Raw genomic sequence first — 22,146 nt, forward strand, 5'->3', positions numbered from 1 at the left:
GTCTCATTTGTTGGAAGGCAGCTGCTGATTCTAAGTTTAAAGTTGGTCCCTTGGCTCAAAAAAGGCTGTGCATCTTTATGCTAAATACAGTTGTTCTGATTCTGAAAATGATCCAGACCTTGGACAAGCTGAGAATGTCTCTTGCTATTCATTAAAAAATATATTCATTTTTAGATCCCTGCAAAAACCTGGGCAGAAAAGGTGTGGCTGCTTTAAGAAGTGAATTTATTAACATTATTGGGAATTTCAAAGCAGTCACTTTTTTTTCAGGGTAACAGAAATTTCCCCAGGCTCTGGTAGTTGGAGTCCCTTGTGACTTCTGTTATTTATTTAATTTTTTAAATCTCATCTTTAAGTAACTATAGGTGGCAAACATCCCTGATACTCCTTCCTCCTCTTATTTTCCTATTTGGACAAGGAATTAATGACTGTCAGCCAACCACATTAATGCCTATGGTGAAACTAGAACTCACAATCTCCTTGTTTCTGCCAGGTTCTTTAACTATTAGACTAAAAGTTAAAGGCCATTTTGTTATTTTGCCTTATCTATTTTTTATGGCAGTTTTTATTGGCATACTTTGTTTTTACATTGCGAACCGCCCAAAGTCATTTTGTGTTGGGAGGCAGCTAAAGCAAATAAATTACATTAAAATCAAATTGAAATGTGTTGGTCTATCGATGATGCAAGGATTCGATGCCTGTGAGATATTCTTTGATTTTCTTGTACTCTCTCTCCATTCATTTTAGTAAATGTGTGTGCACGTATATGTGCATCTTTCACATTTGACATGTTGCAGTTGTGCAAGCATCTATTTTATCTACTAATTATAAGAAAAAAAACTCTACCTAATAAACAGTCTCCTAACACAGTGTTTCCCAACCTTGGCAACTTGAAGATATTTGGACTTCAATTCCCAGAATTCCCCAGCCAGCGAATGTTGCCTGGGGAATTCTGGGAGTTGAAGTCCAGATATCTCCAAATTGCCAAGGTTGGGAAACACACTCCTTAACAAAAGGTGTGGGTGTTCATCTCTGGAGTTCACAAAAGAGGCTGGATATCACCTCTCATAGATGGTTTAAGTCGGGTGTCAAACTCAAGGTCTGGGATGCTTAGATATGGCTCATAGAGTCACCCTAGAAACAGTGAAATGCTGGATTGCGGTGCCTCTGCCAATGAAAATAGAGCTTGGGAGGGCCATGGATAGCTCTCCCAAACTCTGTTTTCACTGGCAGAGGGTTATAGGAGGCCAGGAGCCTTTTTTCACTGGCAGAGCATTCAGGTCACCACAGGCACCCCTGACATGAGTGATGTTGAGCTGGCCACATATACACACATCCCAAGGACAAAAACAACCCTGATATGGCCCTCAATGAAATTGATTTTGACACCACTGGTTTAAATACAGTGGTACCTCGGGTGCTTTGGTTGTCGTACATTTCGGATACCGAACAAAATTTTCAGCAAAAATTTCCTTCGGTATCCGAACAAAAATTCGGATACCGAACAGCCACAGAAAATTTTGTTCATTATCCGAAATGTTACCACCGGTGGCGGCTGCAATCCCGGCAGCTTCGGGGGGCTGAGGAGCTCTATAAGTGCTCCAAGCTGCAGGAAGGGTGGGGGCAGCTGCAATCCTGGCAGCTTCGGGGGGCTCTTTTCCTCAGTGCTTTGTCTTGTTACAGTACCTGTACGCAGCTGCACCAACTTTCTCCTTCCCGGTGGCGGCTTCCCTTCGAGGAGCAACAGTGCCGGGAACGTCACGTGATGAAGGGAAGCCGCCAGAGCCATCTCAGCAGTTGCCGCCGCTACAGCAGCTTCCCTTCATTAAGTGACGTTCCCGCTGTGGTTGCTACACGCAGGGAAGCCGCCGCCGTTGCAGCCACCAGAAAGTTGGTGCAGCTGCCTACAGGTAACAAGACAAAGCACCGAGGAAAGGAGCCCCCCGAAGCTGCTGGGATTGCAGCTGCCCCCACCCTTCCTGCAGCTTGGAGTGCTTATAGAGCTCCCCAGATTTTTTATCCCATAGGAAATAAAGAAAATAGATTTAATTGGTTCCCGGTGAATCAACAGGGGCTGGGAACCAATTAAATCCATTTCCATTATTTCCTATGGGATAAATTAATTCGGTACTCGACCAAATCGGTTCTCGACCACACTTCTGGAACGAATTGTGGTCGAAAACCGAGGTACCACTGTAGTTTTCTTATACAATAGAGACAATATTGTTTTCTTATAAATTATCCCTTCCAACTCTAAAGTTCAATGATTCTATGAAATAATGCACACAACTGATTTTAAATATAACTAATTTTCTTTTGTTTCTTTTTAACTCTATTTTTTATTAATAATTTTAAGTGCAATAGTTCTTAGCTCAACTTGAAGGCCTTAATACAATGTAGAAAACAACTAATGTATCTGAAATAAATTTGTGGCAGAGTTTTCTTTTTCCTGGGTTTTTAACAACCTTGCCTTATTAATTCTTGGAAACTCAAAACCTTGCATATTGTTTTGAACCTTCAGTTGGCCTAACAGATGAATTGCCATCATGTTCAAGTTGTTCACAATTATTATTATTACCACTACTACTATAACTATTATTAGAATCAGAATAAAATTTTATTATTTCATTATTTTATTACTGCTCAACAGAGAAAAACATAGCTATTCAATTCCAAATGAGCTGTAATTTGTACACTGTATTCTACATTATCAAGACTGTATATTAATCATTAACTGAATTTAAAATTGGAGGGTTTTTTTCTGCCTATGTTCTTTCAACCAAAACATTTACAAATCTAGAGCATATTTTGTCTAATTAGATAAGATCCAAATAAGCAGGCTTTCAAAGTCAGCCTAAATTGTTTCCAAATGGCTCACTAAATGGATTCCCCCCCCTTTTTTTTTTTACTAACTCAAGCTTGGTTCATTTAACCAAAGAAGTCTCTCAACTGGACTGGGAAAGGAGACCCACAGCTGTTGCAAAGATAGTTCAGTGATTAGAGAAATGGGAGATGGAAGAAATTCAGATATGTCTCTCTCATTCCCCCCCCCCAAATACCCCCCATCTTCCTTCTTATGGGATCAAATTACTGGTAATGTAGCAGCTTCCTTCTGCTGCAGGTTCTCTGGTTTTAAATAGCCTTCTATTGAATAAATTGATGCTTGCTTAAAATTTTGATGCCATCCCATGGCTGTGTTGTTCAATATATTTCATTGCTATACCTTTGATAAGACAGAGAAGATTCAGAAATGCAAGAAAGGAACTAGAAATTATGAATTCAATATAATAAAAGGAGGTAGACGGATATGATAAAACTATGGCAATAGTTTTTTTTTCTATGACATAGAAAAAAACCTCTACCTGTAGTTCAAACATATAACTATGTGCCCCATAAGTTTTTTTTTAAAGAAAAAAGAAACAAGGAGTATTATTTAATTCAGTTGTAGCAGTTCAGGAGTTGAAAAGCATGGTTTTAATTAATGTTTAGATCACTGAAGCAGCAAAAGTGAAGTATTGCTGTAGCTTTTCTTAATAGCGCTTATTAAATTGTTTGTCTAAAACATTCCTTTTTCCACTTTTTAATGTCATTATCCTCCAGCCCAACTGACTCCTCTTTCACACAGCAATCCCAAACTGGGGACTCACAAACAAGCAATCACAAATTGCTCCATTACCCACAGTATATGCTCAAATTATCCCCTTGAATAACTACCCTGTTTAAGAATCACTGTCCAAAAGCTATGTAAAAGTACTGCCCAACTTGACTTTGTAAAACCGCTTGAGCAGGATTACTCAACTGAATCACCATCTCATTTAATCAACCTCTTGAAACTCTTCAACTTCCTTACTATATTCTTTCCTAGATAGTAGAGGAACATAGAACAGTTTCCGCCCTTGGTACAGATTACCACGTAGCACTGCATAGATAAGAAATTGCTTCATTTGTATTTTTCTAATACATGTGCTTATCTTATTATGACTTCATCTTTATTCAACTACAGTTTCCTATCACCAATAATGGCTTTGTAATTTAAGTCTCTCTGTTCTTATAAAGTAGATATAGACTGGTTTTGGTGGTTGGATAGGGTTTTTCACTTTCAAATCTTGCTAATGTGTCCTTTGTCTGACTTCCAGAGTTTGCAGACCCATCCAGAACCTTGCTATAAAACTGCATACTTTAACATGACAGGAAAATATTGTCTTTTATTGACATATACATTAAACCCATTTTAGTTTTTGTTCTAGGTCAGTCCACTTTTGGGGCATAGCAGGAGATCTCTAGGTTTCTACTTAAAACCTAAGTGCAACCTTTCCCTGAAGATGTGGGGTCATGTTAAATGCACTTTAAAAACAATGAAACTATTTTAAAAGACTCCTATATGTCTACCCAAAGCACCCAAGTTCTGTAAGGTTCAAGATATGTTTGAGTCTGAATTTAGTAATGAGTTTCAAGAGAGTGTAAAAGCAAAACACAAATCACTACAAATGGATACTCATGGCATAAATATTCAGTATATTACAGTATGTGGCTAATACCAGACATTCCTTTCAAAATAGATTATGCCTGCCTAATTCAAACAGTCAAAAAGCAGCTACTTAGGGTCTCCATCTACAAACTGGTACTGTGGAAGAAAAGCCACTTTTGAATAATGTCTATGGGAAGATCTTTCCTATAGGACAGCTATTTTCCAAATATAAATATGCCCTCCCATACTTGAGCTCTTCCTGAAGATGATAAGAATCTAACATTTGTGGAGCATCTTTGTTACTTAGCTATGAAGCCATCAGCACCTACAGTCTAATGCAGTGTTTCTCTAACTCAGCAATGTATACGTGGATTTCAACTCCCACAACTGTCTAAGTCACTCAGAAAAGTTGGAATTTAAGTCTAAACATCTTAAAAGTTGTTTTTGGAAACAGTGGTCAAACATATATGTCTATGTTTAAGAGGTAATTATATAAAACATAATAACTGCTTAATCACTTGACATCTATGCTGTATTTCTAATAAGACTAACACTGTAATAAGTAATTTCTGAATTATGAAAGCAGTATACTGTTTAAGAGGGAATTAGTCCTTTTAAGTTCTTTAAAATCTTGTCTACAAGTTTAAAAGTAAGAGAGACTATATTGAGGGACTCAATAATAAGAAAATGGAAATATGGCAGGGAATACTGAGTGTATTGTTGGGGAAGGAGATTCATACATTAATTCAGGTTTCTTCTAAGCCAATGGTCCCACTCCTAGAGCCAAAAGAACAAGTTGAAAAGTCCTTTAGACTTCAATTGTTGGTAAATAGTCAGGTTTCTCTACAACGAAACTGCAACTGACATGGTGGTGGACCATTCATAGGGCCTAGAGGGAGAGGCAGAGTCAAAAACTTCAGGATGGCGAGTACAGCATCGTACCTGGAGACCTGTCTATTTTGTATCCGTTTGCTGTGATCATTGATGTGACTCGAGAGATAGGGAGAATTGTCTCAAACAGAGCTAGATGCAAGTGCCTATATATGGAGTTGAGTCACACTAACACCTAGGGCTACTGCTGGTGTCACAAACTTCTGGATTTCATCACAGTGCTGGTGCTGGAGTTCCTGAGTGTTGTTTGAGTAGTTTGATTCTCCATGTCCTGGAAGAGGAATCTGGTGTAGCTTATAAGTCCATGTTCACCATGGGCTTATCACCAGAAATGGCAGATCCAAAATACAGCATGATATATTTGGTCTTCACATTGGAACAGGTGATATTGACAGAGGACATTAACATTTGACCTTGCCTTGATCAAATCACATGTCAAATTACTGATCACAGATTTAGATTCTTGCAAGAATAATTATTACAATGTTGTAGAATAAGAGAAGGGAATGTTGTATAAGTGAGCCATGAATGCTGGAGGAAAGCTGGGATACATATAAAATATTGTTATCCCAGACTGAGCTACATATGCTAAGGACATTCTGAATTAGTTTATTTGCCTATTTATGAGAACTGTCATCATAAGTGACCATTAACCCATGATTTATTTATTTTTTTAAAAAGGATTTGTTTTTATGTATTTTTCCTGTTATTCACTGAAGGTCTATCTGGATTGTGGAAGGATAGATATTTTGTTAAAAAATAGGAAAAAAGGGACTGTTTAAAAAAGGAGTTTAAAAACCTTTTAAATTTTTGGAATTTTAAAAATAATGTAGACCTTAGCAACATTTCAAAAATCTCTAGCATTTGCTCCCCGCTTTCAATACAAAAGAACGCTCATATGTTGAGAATGGATTTGCGTTTTTTGCCTTTGCCATAAACATAACTATATTTGATCAAGATCACCACTCCACTTTCCTTTAATTTGGCAAAGTATAAAGGAGACCAAGTTAGAAACGTAGAAGACTGATGGCAGAAAAAGACCTCATGGTCCATCTAGTCTGCCCTTATACTATTTCCTGTATTTTTATCTTAGGATGGAGCTATGTTTATCCCAGGCATGTTTAAATTCAGTTACTGTGGATTTACCAACGTCTGCTGGAAGTTTGTTCCAAGGATCTACTACTTTTTCAGTAAAATATTTTCTCATGTTGCTTTTGATCTTTCCCCCAACTAACTTCAGATTGTGTCCCCTTGTTCTTGTGTTCACTTTCCTATTAAAAACACTTCCCTCCTGAACCTTATTTAACCCTTTGACATATTTAAATGTTTCGATCATGTTCCCCCTTTTCCTTCTGTATTTGTATTTATTAGATTTGTATGCCACCCCTCTCCGTAGATCCGTAGTCTGTCCTCCAGACTATACAGATTGAGTTCATTAAGTCTTTCCTGATATGTTTTATGCTTAAGACCTTCCACCATTCTTGTAGCCCGTCTTTGGACAAAAGCTCATCTCTGTGATGAAGAGCACTTTCAAACTTTGCGGATATTGGGATGGGGGGATTCTTTATCATTCCGCCTCAGTTCTATGGATCTCTTTTACTCGGGTAAAAGAAATATGAACTTTTTCATAGAGAAATCCTGCTTATAGAGGTGAAAGATCCATATTCCTAGTATACTTCAATAGTTTGTTAATGTTCTTTGGGAATAAAGAAGAGAAGGAGCCCACATAGAAGGGATAACAAAGCATGGTCTCTATGTATCTAATATATGGCTTGTGATTGGTCTGTAAAAATCCACTTATAAAAATACCGAACTCAATCAATGACTACTTGGTAAGAAGACTTCAGGTCATAATTTTCCATTCAGGTTTTACTTTCTTGGTACGTCATAATTCAATATGCAATTTAAGGTAAGTTATCTCATAATTCAATATGCAATTTAAGGTAAGTTATCTAATAAAATGAATGCTTAATTTAGCATTAAAAACATATGTTGCCCCTCTCATAAACTCTTTAAAACAATTAATAATAAAATAGCAAAGTCCAAGCAATGAATTCAATCACTGATATAACATTTTCATACAAGACAAGAAATTGATGCACTATAGCTTAAATAACTTTTAGAACAATCCTTAAAGGGAAAACATGTCAATTTTGTATTTTCCCACTTTTATCCCAGAGTGTCAGCAATGGGCTGATTATCTTGCCAGAGAATTAACTTAAAAATTTCAGAGATTTTTAGAAATTAAAATCAAAATTTCAGAAATTAATTTCAATATTTTTAAAAAATCCCAAGAAAATAGGTCAAAGGTCACATAAAGGGAGGCCAATTGTTTACTCTATAAGCAAACTTTATCATAACAAATGATCTCTTATATGTATTACCTATCTCCTAAAATGCGGTTATTCATTGCACACCATAACAAGAACAGATTCATGCATATACCATGGCTATTTGTTTCCAATGGGCATTTTTTTTTCTCAGATAAAAAGAAAATCAGAGAGGAAACCTCACTATAAAGTGTAGGCAAATGCACCTGTTTCTGCTATTACAATGGCAAGGAAAAAGACTAGATTTTAGTCTCTGAATATTAAATGTGTAGTAGATTTCATATTATAGTTTCTGAAATATGTAAACTAAATTCCTTTGTGTGTCAGGGTCTACAATATATATGAAAATATATAAAATCAATGTAACATTTATAATACACATACATTTTTAGGAAAGAATGTAAAATGATATATAATCAGGCAGATTTCATTTCCAGCTTTTAAAAGAGCAACAGATACCAAGGGCCATTGAAAAATATGGATATTACCCTTTTATTTTCTAGTCAATGTTGCTTCATAGATAAAATCAATTAATATTTATTATTTATGTTAATCAATAAATGTAAAAATCCTTTCTTTGGCATTGGACAGTATTCTTCTGTTTACACTAGAAGGCCATGCAAAGTAGTTACTCAGGGAATCATTTTTCGCTATAATACAGCAGTGCAACTTGTAAAAATGTCAAGCATCTTCTTAAGTAAAACACACCTGATCCATAGTTTATGCACTGCCAGCTGAGCACAATATTTGTACAAGATGTCAAAGAAGAGACAACCCTTATGCTTTCAAAGCATATGCTCTCTGTATTTTTCTTAAGAGACCAATCTTTTCCAAGTAAATTAAATCTGTGCAAGGAATGGTTTTAAAAAGGCTCGGTTTCATAAACAACTTAAGCATTCCTTACTGTATCCACAAGAGTTAAGCTTTCACTTCTAAATAACTTACAGATCAAGAACATAACATGATTGCACACTCTTTCAATAATAAGCAGCATATCGTAAAAGAGAGTAACAGTAATAAATATTAAAATGTAAAATAGGGTTTGTTTGGAGATGATTTACACCAGTAGATTTGGAGAAATTAATAATTTAGTTGTAGCCTGAAAGGCTTTTCAAGAAAAACAAAACAAGACAAAGTTGTAATTTTCAGTGCTGTAAATAAATTGGAATGTTCCAATTCAGTGCTAAATGTCATCACAACCTCCTATACCTATATAGTACTGTTACTGTAAAATCTAAATGCTGAATATCACAAATGCAAAAGTTTCAGCATTTGTGCATGTGTGTGCGTGTGTGTATGTGTGTATACACAAACACACATACACACATAGTCATACATACTCTACACACTATAAAGATTTCTATGTTAAGGTAATTATTTAAAAAAACATACAAAATTAAAATAAGTAGTTTTCTTTTGATATTTTTTTCTTCAAAACACATTTTAAGATTTTTTTTAAAAAAAGTTTACACTGAAATTAGTTTGAAATGCAAGTAGTAATTCAACTATACATTTAAAAACAGTCAGCTCTAGTAATGTAAGTACTGAGGCTTAATTTCATTAGCAATTTTTTTCTTTTGTTGCCAGTGCAAATCCAGCTACAGTGAGTACAAACTGGATTGTTTTAAAGAACACATGGTTTGAGTGAAATATTTTGTCCTATAATGCAAAACTCATTGCATATGCACATATGATTAATATTAAATAATATATTTCAGTGCTTATCCATGAGTAAATTCTTACAGCAAGCTCAGTCAGAAACATAATTCACATTACATCAATTTTTGAGTGTTAAATTGCCATAAGTTTCATGTATCCATGTGTAAAACGTTTTGTTTTGTTACACTGTTCCAAATAAATTTGTTGCCAGAACTTTTCAGTACTCCTTCCTTTTGCCATGTAGTTTCCACACACGCATCCGCACGCGCACATACACACACACAAACATACACCTCATCTTCCTATGCTATGGTCTAACAAAACACTTTTCTGATCCAACCAGGTACCAAGTGCACAACTGCCTACATTGTATAGACAATCTTGATGCAGTGAAGAACGAAGGATGCTTTATGTTCATGTGTTGTTCCTAGCAAACATACGGTCCCCTCTCAGGGTGAGGTGCTGGAGCTGATACTGAAGCACTTCTGTATCAGCCGGTTCCTTGATGTTCATTCTGTCTAAATTGAGGTAGTCTAGGGATTTTGAGTGAGCTCTTTTACCTTTGAAAAGGCAGAGAGGCAAAGGACCATGAAATGCCTTGTATGGTTCATAAGGTAGTGGCTTGCTGCATTTATCCCCTGAGCTGGGCATCCGTCGCCTTCTACGGCCATTGATTGCTGGGATCTCGTAAGGCTGGTAATATCTGCTTCTGGCTTTGCACACTCGGGAAGAACGAGAAAGTCCTGAATCAAGCTGTTTGGAGCGCAAAGTAGGCCCTATCATTTCAACTTTATTCTGTTCTTCTACAGTGCACTTCTGAGCTAATTTCAGGAGCTCCTCTCCAGTAGTGAAACCAACCAAATAGTTAGAATCCATGTGGAGGATTTGGTAACCTGAAACAGTCTGGCGCATTGGTGAGCATGGGGTGCTGGAGCAGCGAGGTTTCTCGTTGTCTGTTTTGCTTGTAGCACTCACTTCGGCGATAGGCAAGGGGAAAGAGGCTAGCATAGATCTGGCCTCTCCATTAATGTCAACTTCCATTTTAAGTAAGAATCCAACAACCTAAAAGAAAAAAACAGCTGTATTAGCATGACACAAGCACAGTGGAATTGGTATCAGTTAAGAAGTGGCAGTCCTTTCTGTCTTTAGATCTTTGCAGAGACTTCGTTACAAAACAAGAACATGGTAACAAACAGATGGCAAAACTCTGCTATGTGTCTTTGCCTATCTACCTTTCTTCTTTCCTGCCAGGTTCAGCTCCCAACCTTTATCCATAAAATGAAAATATTAATACCTTCTCACTCTAGTACTATCTGTGGACAGTAAACACAGTTCTCAGTGTAACCATATTTTAATCAACAGATCTTACCCTAATAGAGCCACAAGTCAACAAATTAAAGGGTATCATACAGCTGAAAGAAGTAATAGCAGGAATTATCTTCAAGATAAAATTTAAAATGTCTTTATTTTCACATGCTGCCACCAATTAGGTCAGTATCAATTTCCTTCATTACCTGCAGACTAAATCCTTAAACAACATAGGAACAGCTATGTTTTCAGAAGATGGCTTGAACCCTTCTCTACAGAATTCACTGAAAACAGTTTTTCCTGAAGCAACTCTGCCCTTGCTTATCTCCTTCCATGTTATTAAACTGAAATGAATCTAATATTCCAAGTGCACAACTAAGAAACAGCTAAAAAGCGTAGCATGTTTCTAATTACTTTCAGTGGGAGCTCTTGTTCTTGGGGAATCCCCCCCCCAAACTCAATTTCTACTTCCTACTCAACCACATGACCCTTATAGCATTTAATTTAGCTCAGATATAAAACAAATTACGCCTCATATAAACCCCTTAATAAAAACTGCAGTGATCTAGAGATTAGGTTGATGTTCTTTTGTCAGTAGGTTAAGCTGTTCTTATTTATAAAGGGATATTCTTAGCTTGCCACCTTTTATAATATAACTTTACAATATAACTTATCTGCCACCTTTTATAATTCATTGTAACTACAGTGGTACCTCTTCTTACGAACTTAATTCGTTCTATGACCATGTTTGTAAGTAGAAAAGTTTGTAAGAAGAAGCAATTTTCCCCGTAGGAATCGATGCAAAAGCAAATAATGCTTGCAACCCCATCCCCAAAAGTCACCCCTTTTGCCTTGTGCCGCTGGGAATCCCTGCCTCCGGACTTCCATTGCCAGCTGAAGCGCCCGTTCTTGCGTATCTGGGATATCCCCGACCCTCCCCTCACTGGGATTCAAAACAGCGCCGGCAAAAATGAAGGGAATCCCAGTGAGGGGAGTCTCACGGAAATTCCAGCAACGCAAGAACGGGTGCTTCAGTTGGCAACGGAAGCCTGGAGGCGAGGATTCTCAGTGATGGCGGCTCAGGTTCGTAAGGTGAAAATAGTTCAGAAGAAGAGGCAAAAAAAATCTTAAAAACCGGGTTCATATCTTGAAAAGTTTGTTAGTAGAGGCGTTCGTAAGAAGAGGTACCACTGTACAGTAATGCCTCATCTTACAAACCTAATTGGTTCCGGAAGTAGGTTCATAAGGCAAAAAGTTCATAAGATTAAGCGATTAATCCATGCAAAAAGAAAAAAAATCGTAAAATGGCGCTCCGCTGGACGACGACGCCTGGCTGTAACCTTCTGAAACAGCCGGGTGCTTCTCGGCGGCCTCCGGAACCTGAACCCGAATTTCCGGGTTCGGTGTTCGGGAGAAAGCCGAGAAGCCCCCCAGCTGTTTTAAAAAGTGATAGCCGGGCAGCGGCGCCCGGCAGAGTGCCATTTTGCAATCTGCAGTGGGTTCGTAAGCCGAAAAAAGTTTGTAAGAAGAGGCAAAAAAATTCCCAACCCGGGTTCGTATCACGAGGGGTTCGTATCACGAGGGGTTCGTATCACGAGGGGTTCGTATCATGAGGGGTTCGTAGCACGAGGGGTTCATATCATGAGGTACCACTGTATTTGCTTTTGTGATATGGCATTGTCCTATTCTGACAATAAATGTTGTGAAGTTTAACTGCTCTAAGTGATGCTTGAGAGTTTTGGAAAATAGAACTGTATCTTCAAAACAAACATGTTCACTCATCCACAGAGGGTAAAAGAACCAAAATGGCAGCATCCAGGCAGGTGGGCGGACCCTCACGCTCCCTTCGTGACTGGCTCTCTGATGACCTACAGGCATGAGTGAACTGGGAGCATTCTACCCCTGGTCTCAACATCTTTAAAAAAATCCTGGTGACCAAAACTGGATGTAATATTCCAAATATGGTCTTAAAATAGTGCAAACACTTCACACTGCCAGGGTTGGGAGATTTTATGTGTATATCAAAACTTGTTTTTAAACTCCATTTCCAAATACCAGAAATGATAGTAATTTTGATTTCAGACAATCTTAAACAACCTTAAGATTTTGACTATGTTTAAAGGACCATGTAGGGGAAAAACAGCAGTGTGCACCTTATTACTAACTAGCCTATGTCTTATCATGATACATGCATTATGTTTTGGCAGTTACACTAAATATATTACCAGGGCCACTTTTTTTTTTTTTAAATGACATTAGTGCATCTACTGGGATTTGCCAAGCTCAAACTAAACAAAAAAGACCAGCAAGTAATAGTAGAGACTTACACCTCTCACTCTCTCTAAGTGGTTTAAAGAGTCAGCAGCATTTTGCCCCCAACAATCTGGGTCTTCATTTTACCAACCTTAGAAACATGGAAGGCTGAGTCAACTTGAACCGATCAGAATTGAACTTCTGGCAGTGACTTTGGGGAGAATACTCTAGAATAACTTTTTTAGGGTATTCCTGACAGGTTACTCATTCTCATCTAGTTTTATTAATAGAAATTTACAATTGGAATTTATCCTTTCTGTTAACATTATTGTAAGCCTCTTTTGCCAGCACTTGAGCTAAAATTAGCACAAATAAAATGAAGTATTTTTCTCAAAATCTTTTGCCCTCCTCTCTTGTATCATTTCCTTTCAGAAAAGTTGTTCTTTAGAGGTTTTTTAAAATTCTAATATTGATTTGTACGTAGGATAAGAGCAGAAAATATCTACTTATATAAGCATGGCACATTGACCTACGTTATGGATATACATTAGCAGGTCTGCGTAACTGCAGCCTGCCAATCCTCTGATGGCAGGAAGAATCCACCACTGCCTATGTTTTTGCATCAGCCTTCATCTCAACAGGCATTCTGCTGAGAACCTACAGTACCAAAACAGCCAGTTCCATTGCTGCTGCACCGCTGAACAGTTGATCTGCCTGCCAGCTATTCCTTTGTGACCTGTAATTATTTTTAAAGTAGTAAACTTTCCTTTCCACGAGTTATGTGGGCCTGACATTAACATGGTAATTATATATCTGTTTGTGCAATAAATCATGGTGATGCTACTATTGCTGTTAATATAGGCCAATGAACTTGGAAAGTACATTTGTCACATGAACCTGAATAACACTAGCATTTTCCTTGTAGATTGTGGAATATTACAAAGGACAGCTGGCTGATTCTTTCTTTGCTATTTTGTATGAATAATTTGAAGGTCAACGCACTTTTGCTTTCAATGTAAGGAATAACATTTTAATATAAAATTTTCTAACATTTAGCATGATAAAGAAAAAAAGAAAAAATAACATTTAGCACAATGGCTGACAAATGTAGAATAACAACTAATTAGAATCACATTTCTCTAAAATGTATTGTTTGCTGTTCCAGAAAGGCAACAAATATCACACAAATTTCATAGACCAAGCTTTAAGAATTAAAAATGGCAATGTCTGCATGTCCTTACAACTTCCTTATCCAACTTAATAGTCTCCAATTATGCTGGGACTAGTTACCAGAATTGCCAGTTAACCCAGCTAAATTAGCTAGAAATTGTGGATATTGTAGTTCCTCCTGTGCTGCGTGGCTGTGCCTCGTGAGCGTATGTACTTTGCACAAGTGTACATGTACAATGCTGAAAAATCAAAAAACATTTTTAAGAAGCCAATAACAAGACGGTGATGCATGTGCAGTGGTAGAAACTTGGCTTCTACTCATGCACAGAAGAAAAAAAACCTAGGAAAAAAATTTCCCCCAAAAAAGATGGTAGTGTCCATGGACCCGTATCGACAGAACTAGTTCCATGACATCATTGTGATGTCACCAGTGGATTGCTACCTGTTCGAGCGAACTAGGAAGAATCCACTTCTGTTGTAGTTACAACATATCTGGGAGGAATCATTCAAGTGAAGAATCTTACAGTATTAACCAAATAGCATATAAAGATTATGAACATATGGATTATTTATTTATTGACTAAAATCTATATGCCATTCAACAAAACAAACTCTTCATGGCTGTCAAACTTATATTTTTTCTATTATTCAAAAAACCCATTAAGTCAGTGAAGCTGTTAATTCAGTTTTATTAATTTTATTGTTCAAGATATACAGTACATTTGTGAGAAGAGTGGTAATAAGAAAATATTCCAGGGAGCCTCAGCATTTTTTTTTGAGCTCTTCTAGACTGTACAACTGAAAATTACTGTACTTCCCCGGTTAAAGACGCATGTCTAAGGGAAGGCTAACTACAAACAAAAACTTTTGAGTTTCACAGATTATAATCTGTTTCAGGAGACCCCAACAAAAGAGAAGCAGGATGTATGATTTTTCTGAATAGTTACTCAGCTGCATGTAGGTTCATACATGATAGGAATAAAGTACTAGCCCTTTAAGGATTCAATAAATTGCACTTTGGATAATGGAGTTATTAATCATAATACTTTAGACAGATATTTCTTCTAATGTACAATTTCACAGAACATAATATATACAATATGCAGTAGTTTTACCAACTTGTTTCCCTCCTATTGTAACTGCCAACATTTTCAGAGAGCAAGGATCTGCTCAGAGATCATTTTATCTAAGAGTTCTATGTGTTTCATTCAGCCAGGGCCCGATTAGGAAACGCGGGTAGTAAAAAAAGAGTAGATTTGTCATCCTCACTGGACTTATTGTTCTATAGAGAAACTGTAATCAGTGCATGACTGAAGCAAGCATAAAATCACAGCAGTAGAAGCAGCCATTTAGGCAATTATGTCTGTACTTGGTATAAAAATCCAAAATTAAAAAATTCATAGAATGATGTTTTCTTTATGCAAGTACTTTTAAACTATGTTAAGACATAATTTCTAATATTCAGCCGGTTCTTCTAACTTAAATTATTTCTACTCTGAACTCTTAAATGACAAAGCTTTGACCTTCTCTGTGACATTCCTTCTAGGACTCAAAGAATGCTGTCATATTCCCTTCCCCTACAAATCTAGAGTCTTAAATATTCCCAGTTTCTTCCATTTTTTCTTGCAGGATTTTCTTTTTACCCATGTCATCCTTGTGATCTTCTCTTGAACTGTCCAGTTGATCTGAATCCTTCTTAAAATATGTTTTTAATTGACGTATTGCTGAAAATGGCATTTGAGTAACACATAATAAAATGGCATTTGTCTTGTTCTGCAGCTATATGTCATTGCTGACTCATATTGTTTGCAGTTAATTGCTATTCTAAGATCATCTTCACATGTAATGTCATTCAGGTAGGCAACCTGAACTGATGTATGGGATTAAATTAATTTCATTCTGTAACTTTCAGCTTATTTCTTTTAGGATTTGATTATTTTGAATTTTATTTAGCTAGGCCACTCATTTTTGCAGGAAGTCTGATAAACATTCCCTCTCCTCTTCATCTAAGTCATTAACATGTTGAAGAATATTAATAATAAAAATGCTTGATATCTCAGTTTAATGAGAACTCGCTGAACAACACAGGATTCCTGCAATTTCAAGCCAGCTTTATCCATCAAGCAGAGAATACAGTTGAAACATTCTAGAATTTTTGTCCACTCAGTTATAATAGAAAAATATTCTCTGATATAAGTCTGTAATTTTCCTACGAGAGTAATAGTATGAGAAAATGATAAGAGGACAGGGGGTTTTCTTGCCGTATCACCCATGTAAAATATCACACTCAAATAATTTTTCTTACGGGTGATAATTAAACCTGGTTCAATGTGAAAATGAAATCACATCAACCAGTCTTAGTCCCTAGTGATTATTCTCTCCCTAGCAACAGATGTTTCCTAGAAGTGTTTTCAGTGTACAGATGTCTGAAAATATTTATGTAGTTAATACATATTATATGTCAGATTGATTCCCCAGAACCTCTATCCTATGTGTGTCAACAGTTCCTTGCATATTCATATATGAAGATTTCTAAAATTTTCAGCCAGTGGATCGTTTCAGAATACATATAAAGCAATAGATTTGTTTGTTTGTGAAATGGCTAAAACTATAATTATAACCAATTAAAAACAATTCCAAATTATGTTAATAGGGATATAACTTACTCAAGAAACATCTGAAGGTTTCAAAATAATGATCTTTTTTAACCTAGGTTTTTACTTTTACTTTTTTGTAAGAAAAAATAAATCTAAAAAAGTTCAAAGTCAAGGAAAACCCTACCCAAGGAGAAAATAACACAGACAACATATATTCATTATGAAAACATGCAGGAATACAAAAAATTGACTACACCAAAATAAAACTAGCCAAAATCTAAAACGCAAGAGTGGCAAAATGAGAGCCAGTTTATTCTAGGCAGGGGTAAAGGCACCAGGCTAGAAAGCAGGAGACCCTAAGTTCAAGTCCCATCTTAGACATGAAAACTAGCTGGGTGACTCTTGGCAGTCACTTGCTCTCACTTGCCCAACCTATCTCACAGGGTTCTTCTTATGAGGAAAACAGGAAGAGGAAGGAGTCCCACATATGCTTGCTACCTTAAGTTATTTAGGAAAATAATAAAAGTGGGGAATGAATGAATGACCGAATCAGACATGAACTAAACAATGTCTCCTTCCTACATCCTCACCCTTTATTTTTCAAAATTTATCTGGGGTCCATGGAGCTACCATAGATACTCTGGCTATAAATATGGAACTGGACAGTAGCAGATCCACCATGCATTTCCATCTCCTAGATTACAAATAAACATATAAATAACATATATTCATAAATGGCTAGAATCTGATGAATACCAGTAAAGGTATATTTGCATATAATTCTGTACCATAAAATCATGCATTTTACCCATAAACTGGTGTCTAGCATGTCTCTCTGATAACTTACATTTGCCTTATTTATTTATTTATTGGATTTCTACGCTACCCCTCTCCGAGGACTCTTATGTAAGATTTGCATTAAATCTTACTCTACTGGGCCTGGAATGAAGATTTATTTTAATTTTATTGATCTATTGATGTCCTTTTATATCTCTCTCTTTGTATGTTTGTGTGTTTGCATGTATATATGTCTGTGTAGACACACACACACATGTATGTCATTACAATAGTAAAAATAATTTATTTATTTATTTATTAGATTTGTATGCCGCCCCTCTCCGTAGACTCATTTAGAGAAATAAATGAAATAGACATAAATACAAGCACATACACACACACATGGGTGCAAACACACACACACACACAGACGTGTCTTCAGTCCTAATCTACCTTCTCAGATGTTCTTCATAGATTCCTGATTAAATATCAAGAGACAAGCTACACAACTATTATGCTTTGTATATTAATATCCCTTCACTGGCATTCAAAGGGACATAGCATATATAGTATAATCAATTTTCTGAATCTGTGACGTATAATGTTAGAAGCAGATGTCAGGTTTTGCTTGTTAGAAAATTACTTATGGAAATGGCAACAGGAAATCAAAACACAGTTTAGCAATTTTATATCAACACAGAAAAAGCTCTTGCCTCACAATCAGGTGGTTGTGAGTTTGATCCTAGGTGGAGGCAGATATAGGGTCTCCTGCTTGGGCAAGAGGTTGGACTAGATGACCTGCAAGGTCCCTTCCAACTCTGTTAATCTGTTAAATATAATTTTACAAGATTGCTGTGTAAGATTATTACATCCAGTATTATTGTTGGGCTTAATGATTTAATGTTACTTTGCCATTAGTTTCTATGTTACTGTTAACAATTGTTTTAAAATATATTACTGTTACCATAGTATAAGCCATACTAAGAGAGGTTTTTTTAAACTCTAAAAGGGACAAAAACCCAAAATTTAAAAGTGAAGTAAAAGTCCTGGGATTATTTTAAAAAATCAGGTCAGAATTGAAATTACTACAGAACAGTATTTATTTATAGCATGCTGTCTTTGCTGAAAATATTCAGCAGTCATCTTTTCTGCTAAAAAAAAAAAAAGCCCTCAAGCATTGGCATGATTTTTAACAACTTTGGCCGTTGGTTGAAAACATTATATTTTTCAAGTCTAAATGCTAAAATTTATTTCGGGTCATTCTGCTGAGATTCCCCTCATCATTTAGATCTGATTTAGGAGAGCAGATCTCTGGAACAGTGATTTTCAACCTTTTTTGAGCCGCGGCACATTTTTTACATTTACAAAACCATGGGGCACATTGAGTGGGGATAGGGGGGTGGCTAAAAAAAGTTTGGACAAAAAAATTCTCTCTCTCTCTTCCTCCCTTTCGCTCTATTTCTCGCTCCTTCGCTCCCTCTTTCTCTCTCTTTCTCTTTTTTCTCTCTCCCTCCTTCCCTCTTTCTTTCTCTCTTCCTTCCTTCCTTCCTCTTTTTTGCTCTCTTTCCCTCTCCCTCCCTCCCTCTATGTCTTTCTCTCTCCCACCTTCCCTCTCTCTCTTTCTCTCTCTTTCTTTCTCTCTCTCTCATTCTCTTTCTTTTTCCCTCTCTTGCTTTCTTTCTCTCTCTTGCTTTCTTTCTCTCTATCTTTCTTTCTCTCTCTGTTTTCTTTCTCTCTCTCTCTCTTGCTTGCTTTCTCTCCCTCTTGCTCTTTCTCTCTCTCTCTCTTTTCTTTCCCTCTCTCTTGCTTTCTCTCTCTCTCTCTTTCTTTCCCTCTCTCTTGTTTTCTTTCTCTCTCTGAGCTTTGCGGCACACCTGACCATGTCTCACGGCACACTAGTGTGCCCCGGCACACTGGTTGAAAAACACTGCTCTGGAAGATACAAGCCAGATGAAAGCGATCTCTCTGTTGTGCAGGGAATCTGTAGCAGCCAAGAGCTCTCCATAGTGCTACTTCCTTTTATGGGCAATGAGGCAAGGCAGCAGTACCATGGAGAGTCCTTGAAGCACGTGGCCATACATACGCACAGGCTTAGAAACTATGCTTCAGAACCAGCTCTATTCCTCAATGGGAATAGATGGCCGGTGCCATGAAGTATATGCTGCAAATAGCAGATGGCAAAACGTCAGAGCTCCACTACTTGCTACGAAACTGCAAACAAAAGAAAAAAAACACAAGTACATCATACATCAAAAGCTGCACCTACCGTAGTTTGAAGCTTGCTCAGATTTGTGAGTTTGCTCCTTTGCTTTTTAAAATCTTATAAAGGATTTTATAAGACTTAAATTTAAGGATTGGTCTCTGCATAAAGGAATCACACTGCTTTCACATTTGTTTTTCATTATAAAAATATTGACACACCCTACAAGGTATATATCTCCTACCTATGCAAAAGGTAAAGTATATGTAGGGCACAGAAGGGATCGAATGCCACGGAAACCAGCAGCCTGTTTAAATAGAGATGGGACCGCTTCTCTGATGGTGAATATTATTTAATATTTTAAATCTTGACCCCGTTCACAAAATAGCTAACAAGCAAAGGGGTTGCGGTCCACTAAGAACGAACGTCATACACGTTAAGCTACACCGAGCTTAGACACGTACACACGCATTCACACGCCCACAAATTACACCCGGCATTAAAAGAAAATGTAGGCCGAAAGACGGCTCGCGCTTATTTTTATAAATACCGCACGCGCGAATTCGACCTCCACGCATTTCTGCGAACCAAAGAAACCCCCACAGCGCTTCGCCGAGCCAGAGACACGCAGACACAATGAAGCCAGTGCTGCGTCACGGATGCTCGAGAAAAGGCAGGCTGGCGCGCGCGCCCGCGGGGGGATTTTCTACGCTCGGAGGGCGGCCGAGGGGCACCCGCAAACCCAGCCAGCGGCCTGGGAATGTTTACCTTACAACCGCCCATAGGTGACCTCTAAGAGAAGAGGCGAGCTCGTCTCTCCCTCTCTCTCCGCCGTCGGGAATTCTCAAGAGCCAGGCCTCCTCCCGGGTTCCACCAAGCCGGATGCGCCCGCTGTGTTTACAAGCAGTGGCTCGATGGAGGGTCGTCGCCCACCCGCCTATCCTTCCAGCCTCCGCGAAACACCCGCGGGTTGTGCCATAGGGACACTCGCACCGCAGTCAGCGGGTGGGAACGCGCTTGCCCCCCCCCCCCCATTCGCGCCGCCGCTTCTTCTCGTGCGCCCGGCTTCCACTGCTGCCTCGCCCTCCCGCTTTTACGGCTCGCCGGGGCCCAACCCGCCCGCAGCAGCCTTGCAAGGGCGGGCCGCAAACCTTTCACCGGATGAAGCACCGCCGCCACCGGGGCGTCCCCACCCCACCCTTCCCCCAGGCCTACCGGCACCATCCCGCTCTCCCTACCTGCGGTCCAGGATGCCGGGGCCTGCGGGCCGCGTTCCCGCCGCCCGCGGACGCTGAGCAGGCGAAAGAGTAAAGCGAGAGGCAAGCGGCAGCCCCTCCCCGCTTCTCTTATTTTGCCGGCTTGGGGCGGAGATTGGAACTGGCGTGGCTAGGCGGAGAGCCGCTCCTCCTGCCGCGGTGCCGCCCACCGGTTAAAGCTATTCCTTATTTCCCGGCCTAGTTCAAAGCGTGGGAAATGCGGAGCGTTTAAGCGCGTTTTTGCTTTCTCCGTACGGCGTCTCTCTCTCTCTCTCCTCCCCGTCTCCCTTGGTGGCCGACGCCTTTCGCGCCTTTTTGTTCGGTCAGAGGTGATGGAATTTGTGAAGTCATAAAAGAAGGAAAAGAAGGTTCCGGCCACTTGAAAGACTTCTTTTCTTCTCCTCTCAACCCAGGACATTCTTAGTTAGAAATAAAGCCTGCACGTTCTGGGGCACTTATAGGCCTTCGTGAGGGTGTAAGCTTTCTTTCATGAAATCTGGCACTACGATAAAGGTGACAAGATGTTATGGCATCCATTATTTGTCTCGACGGGCGGCTGACTAGCTCAACCCTGTTAGTGCTTGGATGGGAAACTCTAGGGCAGTGATGGCGAGCCTTTTTTTTCTTGGGTGCCAAGAGTGTGCGCATGTACTATCACGCATGCACGAGTGCCCACACCCATAATTCAAGGTGTGGGGAGGGCAAAAACACCTCCCCCCCAGGCCCTCTGGAGGCCAGAAACAGCCTGTTTCCCAACTTCTGGTGAGCCCAGTAGGCTGGTGTTTCGTCCTCCCCAGGCTCCAAAGGCTTCCCTGGAACTAGGGGAGGGTAAAAATGCCCTCTTCCATCCTCCCTGAGGCTCTCTGGAAGCCAAAAAACGCCATCCCAGAGCCTCTGTGCAAGTAAAAAAAATCAGCTGTCCAGCACACACATGCACATTGGAACTGAGTAGGGCAACGGCTCACGTGCCAGCAGATATGGCGCTGTGTGCCACCTGTGGCACCCGCGCCATAGGTTCGCCATCACTGTTCTAGGGCATTTGGTGGTTGGGGAATTCTGGGAGTTGAAGTCCACGCATCTTTAAAAAGTTTCAAAGTGTGAGAAATATCTAAAGAATATCAGGGTTTGTGGACTTTGCTGTAAAATTGAAAACATCTTGGAGGAACATATTTTTCCCCTCCCGTTAGGAAAGATGGCTGGACAGATGAATAAAGTCACTAGGATTCAAAGTCAACTT

The 22,146-nt window shown here is 38.7% G+C and overlaps 1 protein-coding gene across 2 annotated transcripts; it reads right to left on the minus strand.

Moving 5' to 3' along the window:
* Positions 1-7,210: 7,210 nt before the first annotated feature.
* On the minus strand, positions 7,211-20,993 carry MACIR (macrophage immunometabolism regulator). Of its 2 annotated transcripts, none has more exons than XM_070736332.1 (2): positions 20,892-20,993; positions 7,211-10,410 (listed from the first exon to the last, which is right to left on the minus strand). In XM_070736332.1, exon 2 carries the CDS (start codon positions 10,387-10,389, stop codon positions 9,763-9,765), a length of 627 nt encoding a protein of 208 aa, XP_070592433.1. In that variant the 5' UTR covers positions 10,390-10,410; positions 20,892-20,993; the 3' UTR covers positions 7,211-9,762. The 2 variants fall into 2 exon arrangements, with proteins under 2 accessions (XP_070592433.1, XP_070592432.1); XM_070736331.1 differs by lacking the exon at positions 20,892-20,993 and adding an exon at positions 20,422-20,726.
* Positions 20,994-22,146: the final 1,153 nt, after the last annotated feature.

This window comes from Erythrolamprus reginae, chromosome 2 (genome assembly GCF_031021105.1).
Source record: "Erythrolamprus reginae isolate rEryReg1 chromosome 2, rEryReg1.hap1, whole genome shotgun sequence".
NCBI classification, from domain to species: Eukaryota; Metazoa; Chordata; class Lepidosauria; order Squamata; family Dipsadidae; genus Erythrolamprus; species Erythrolamprus reginae.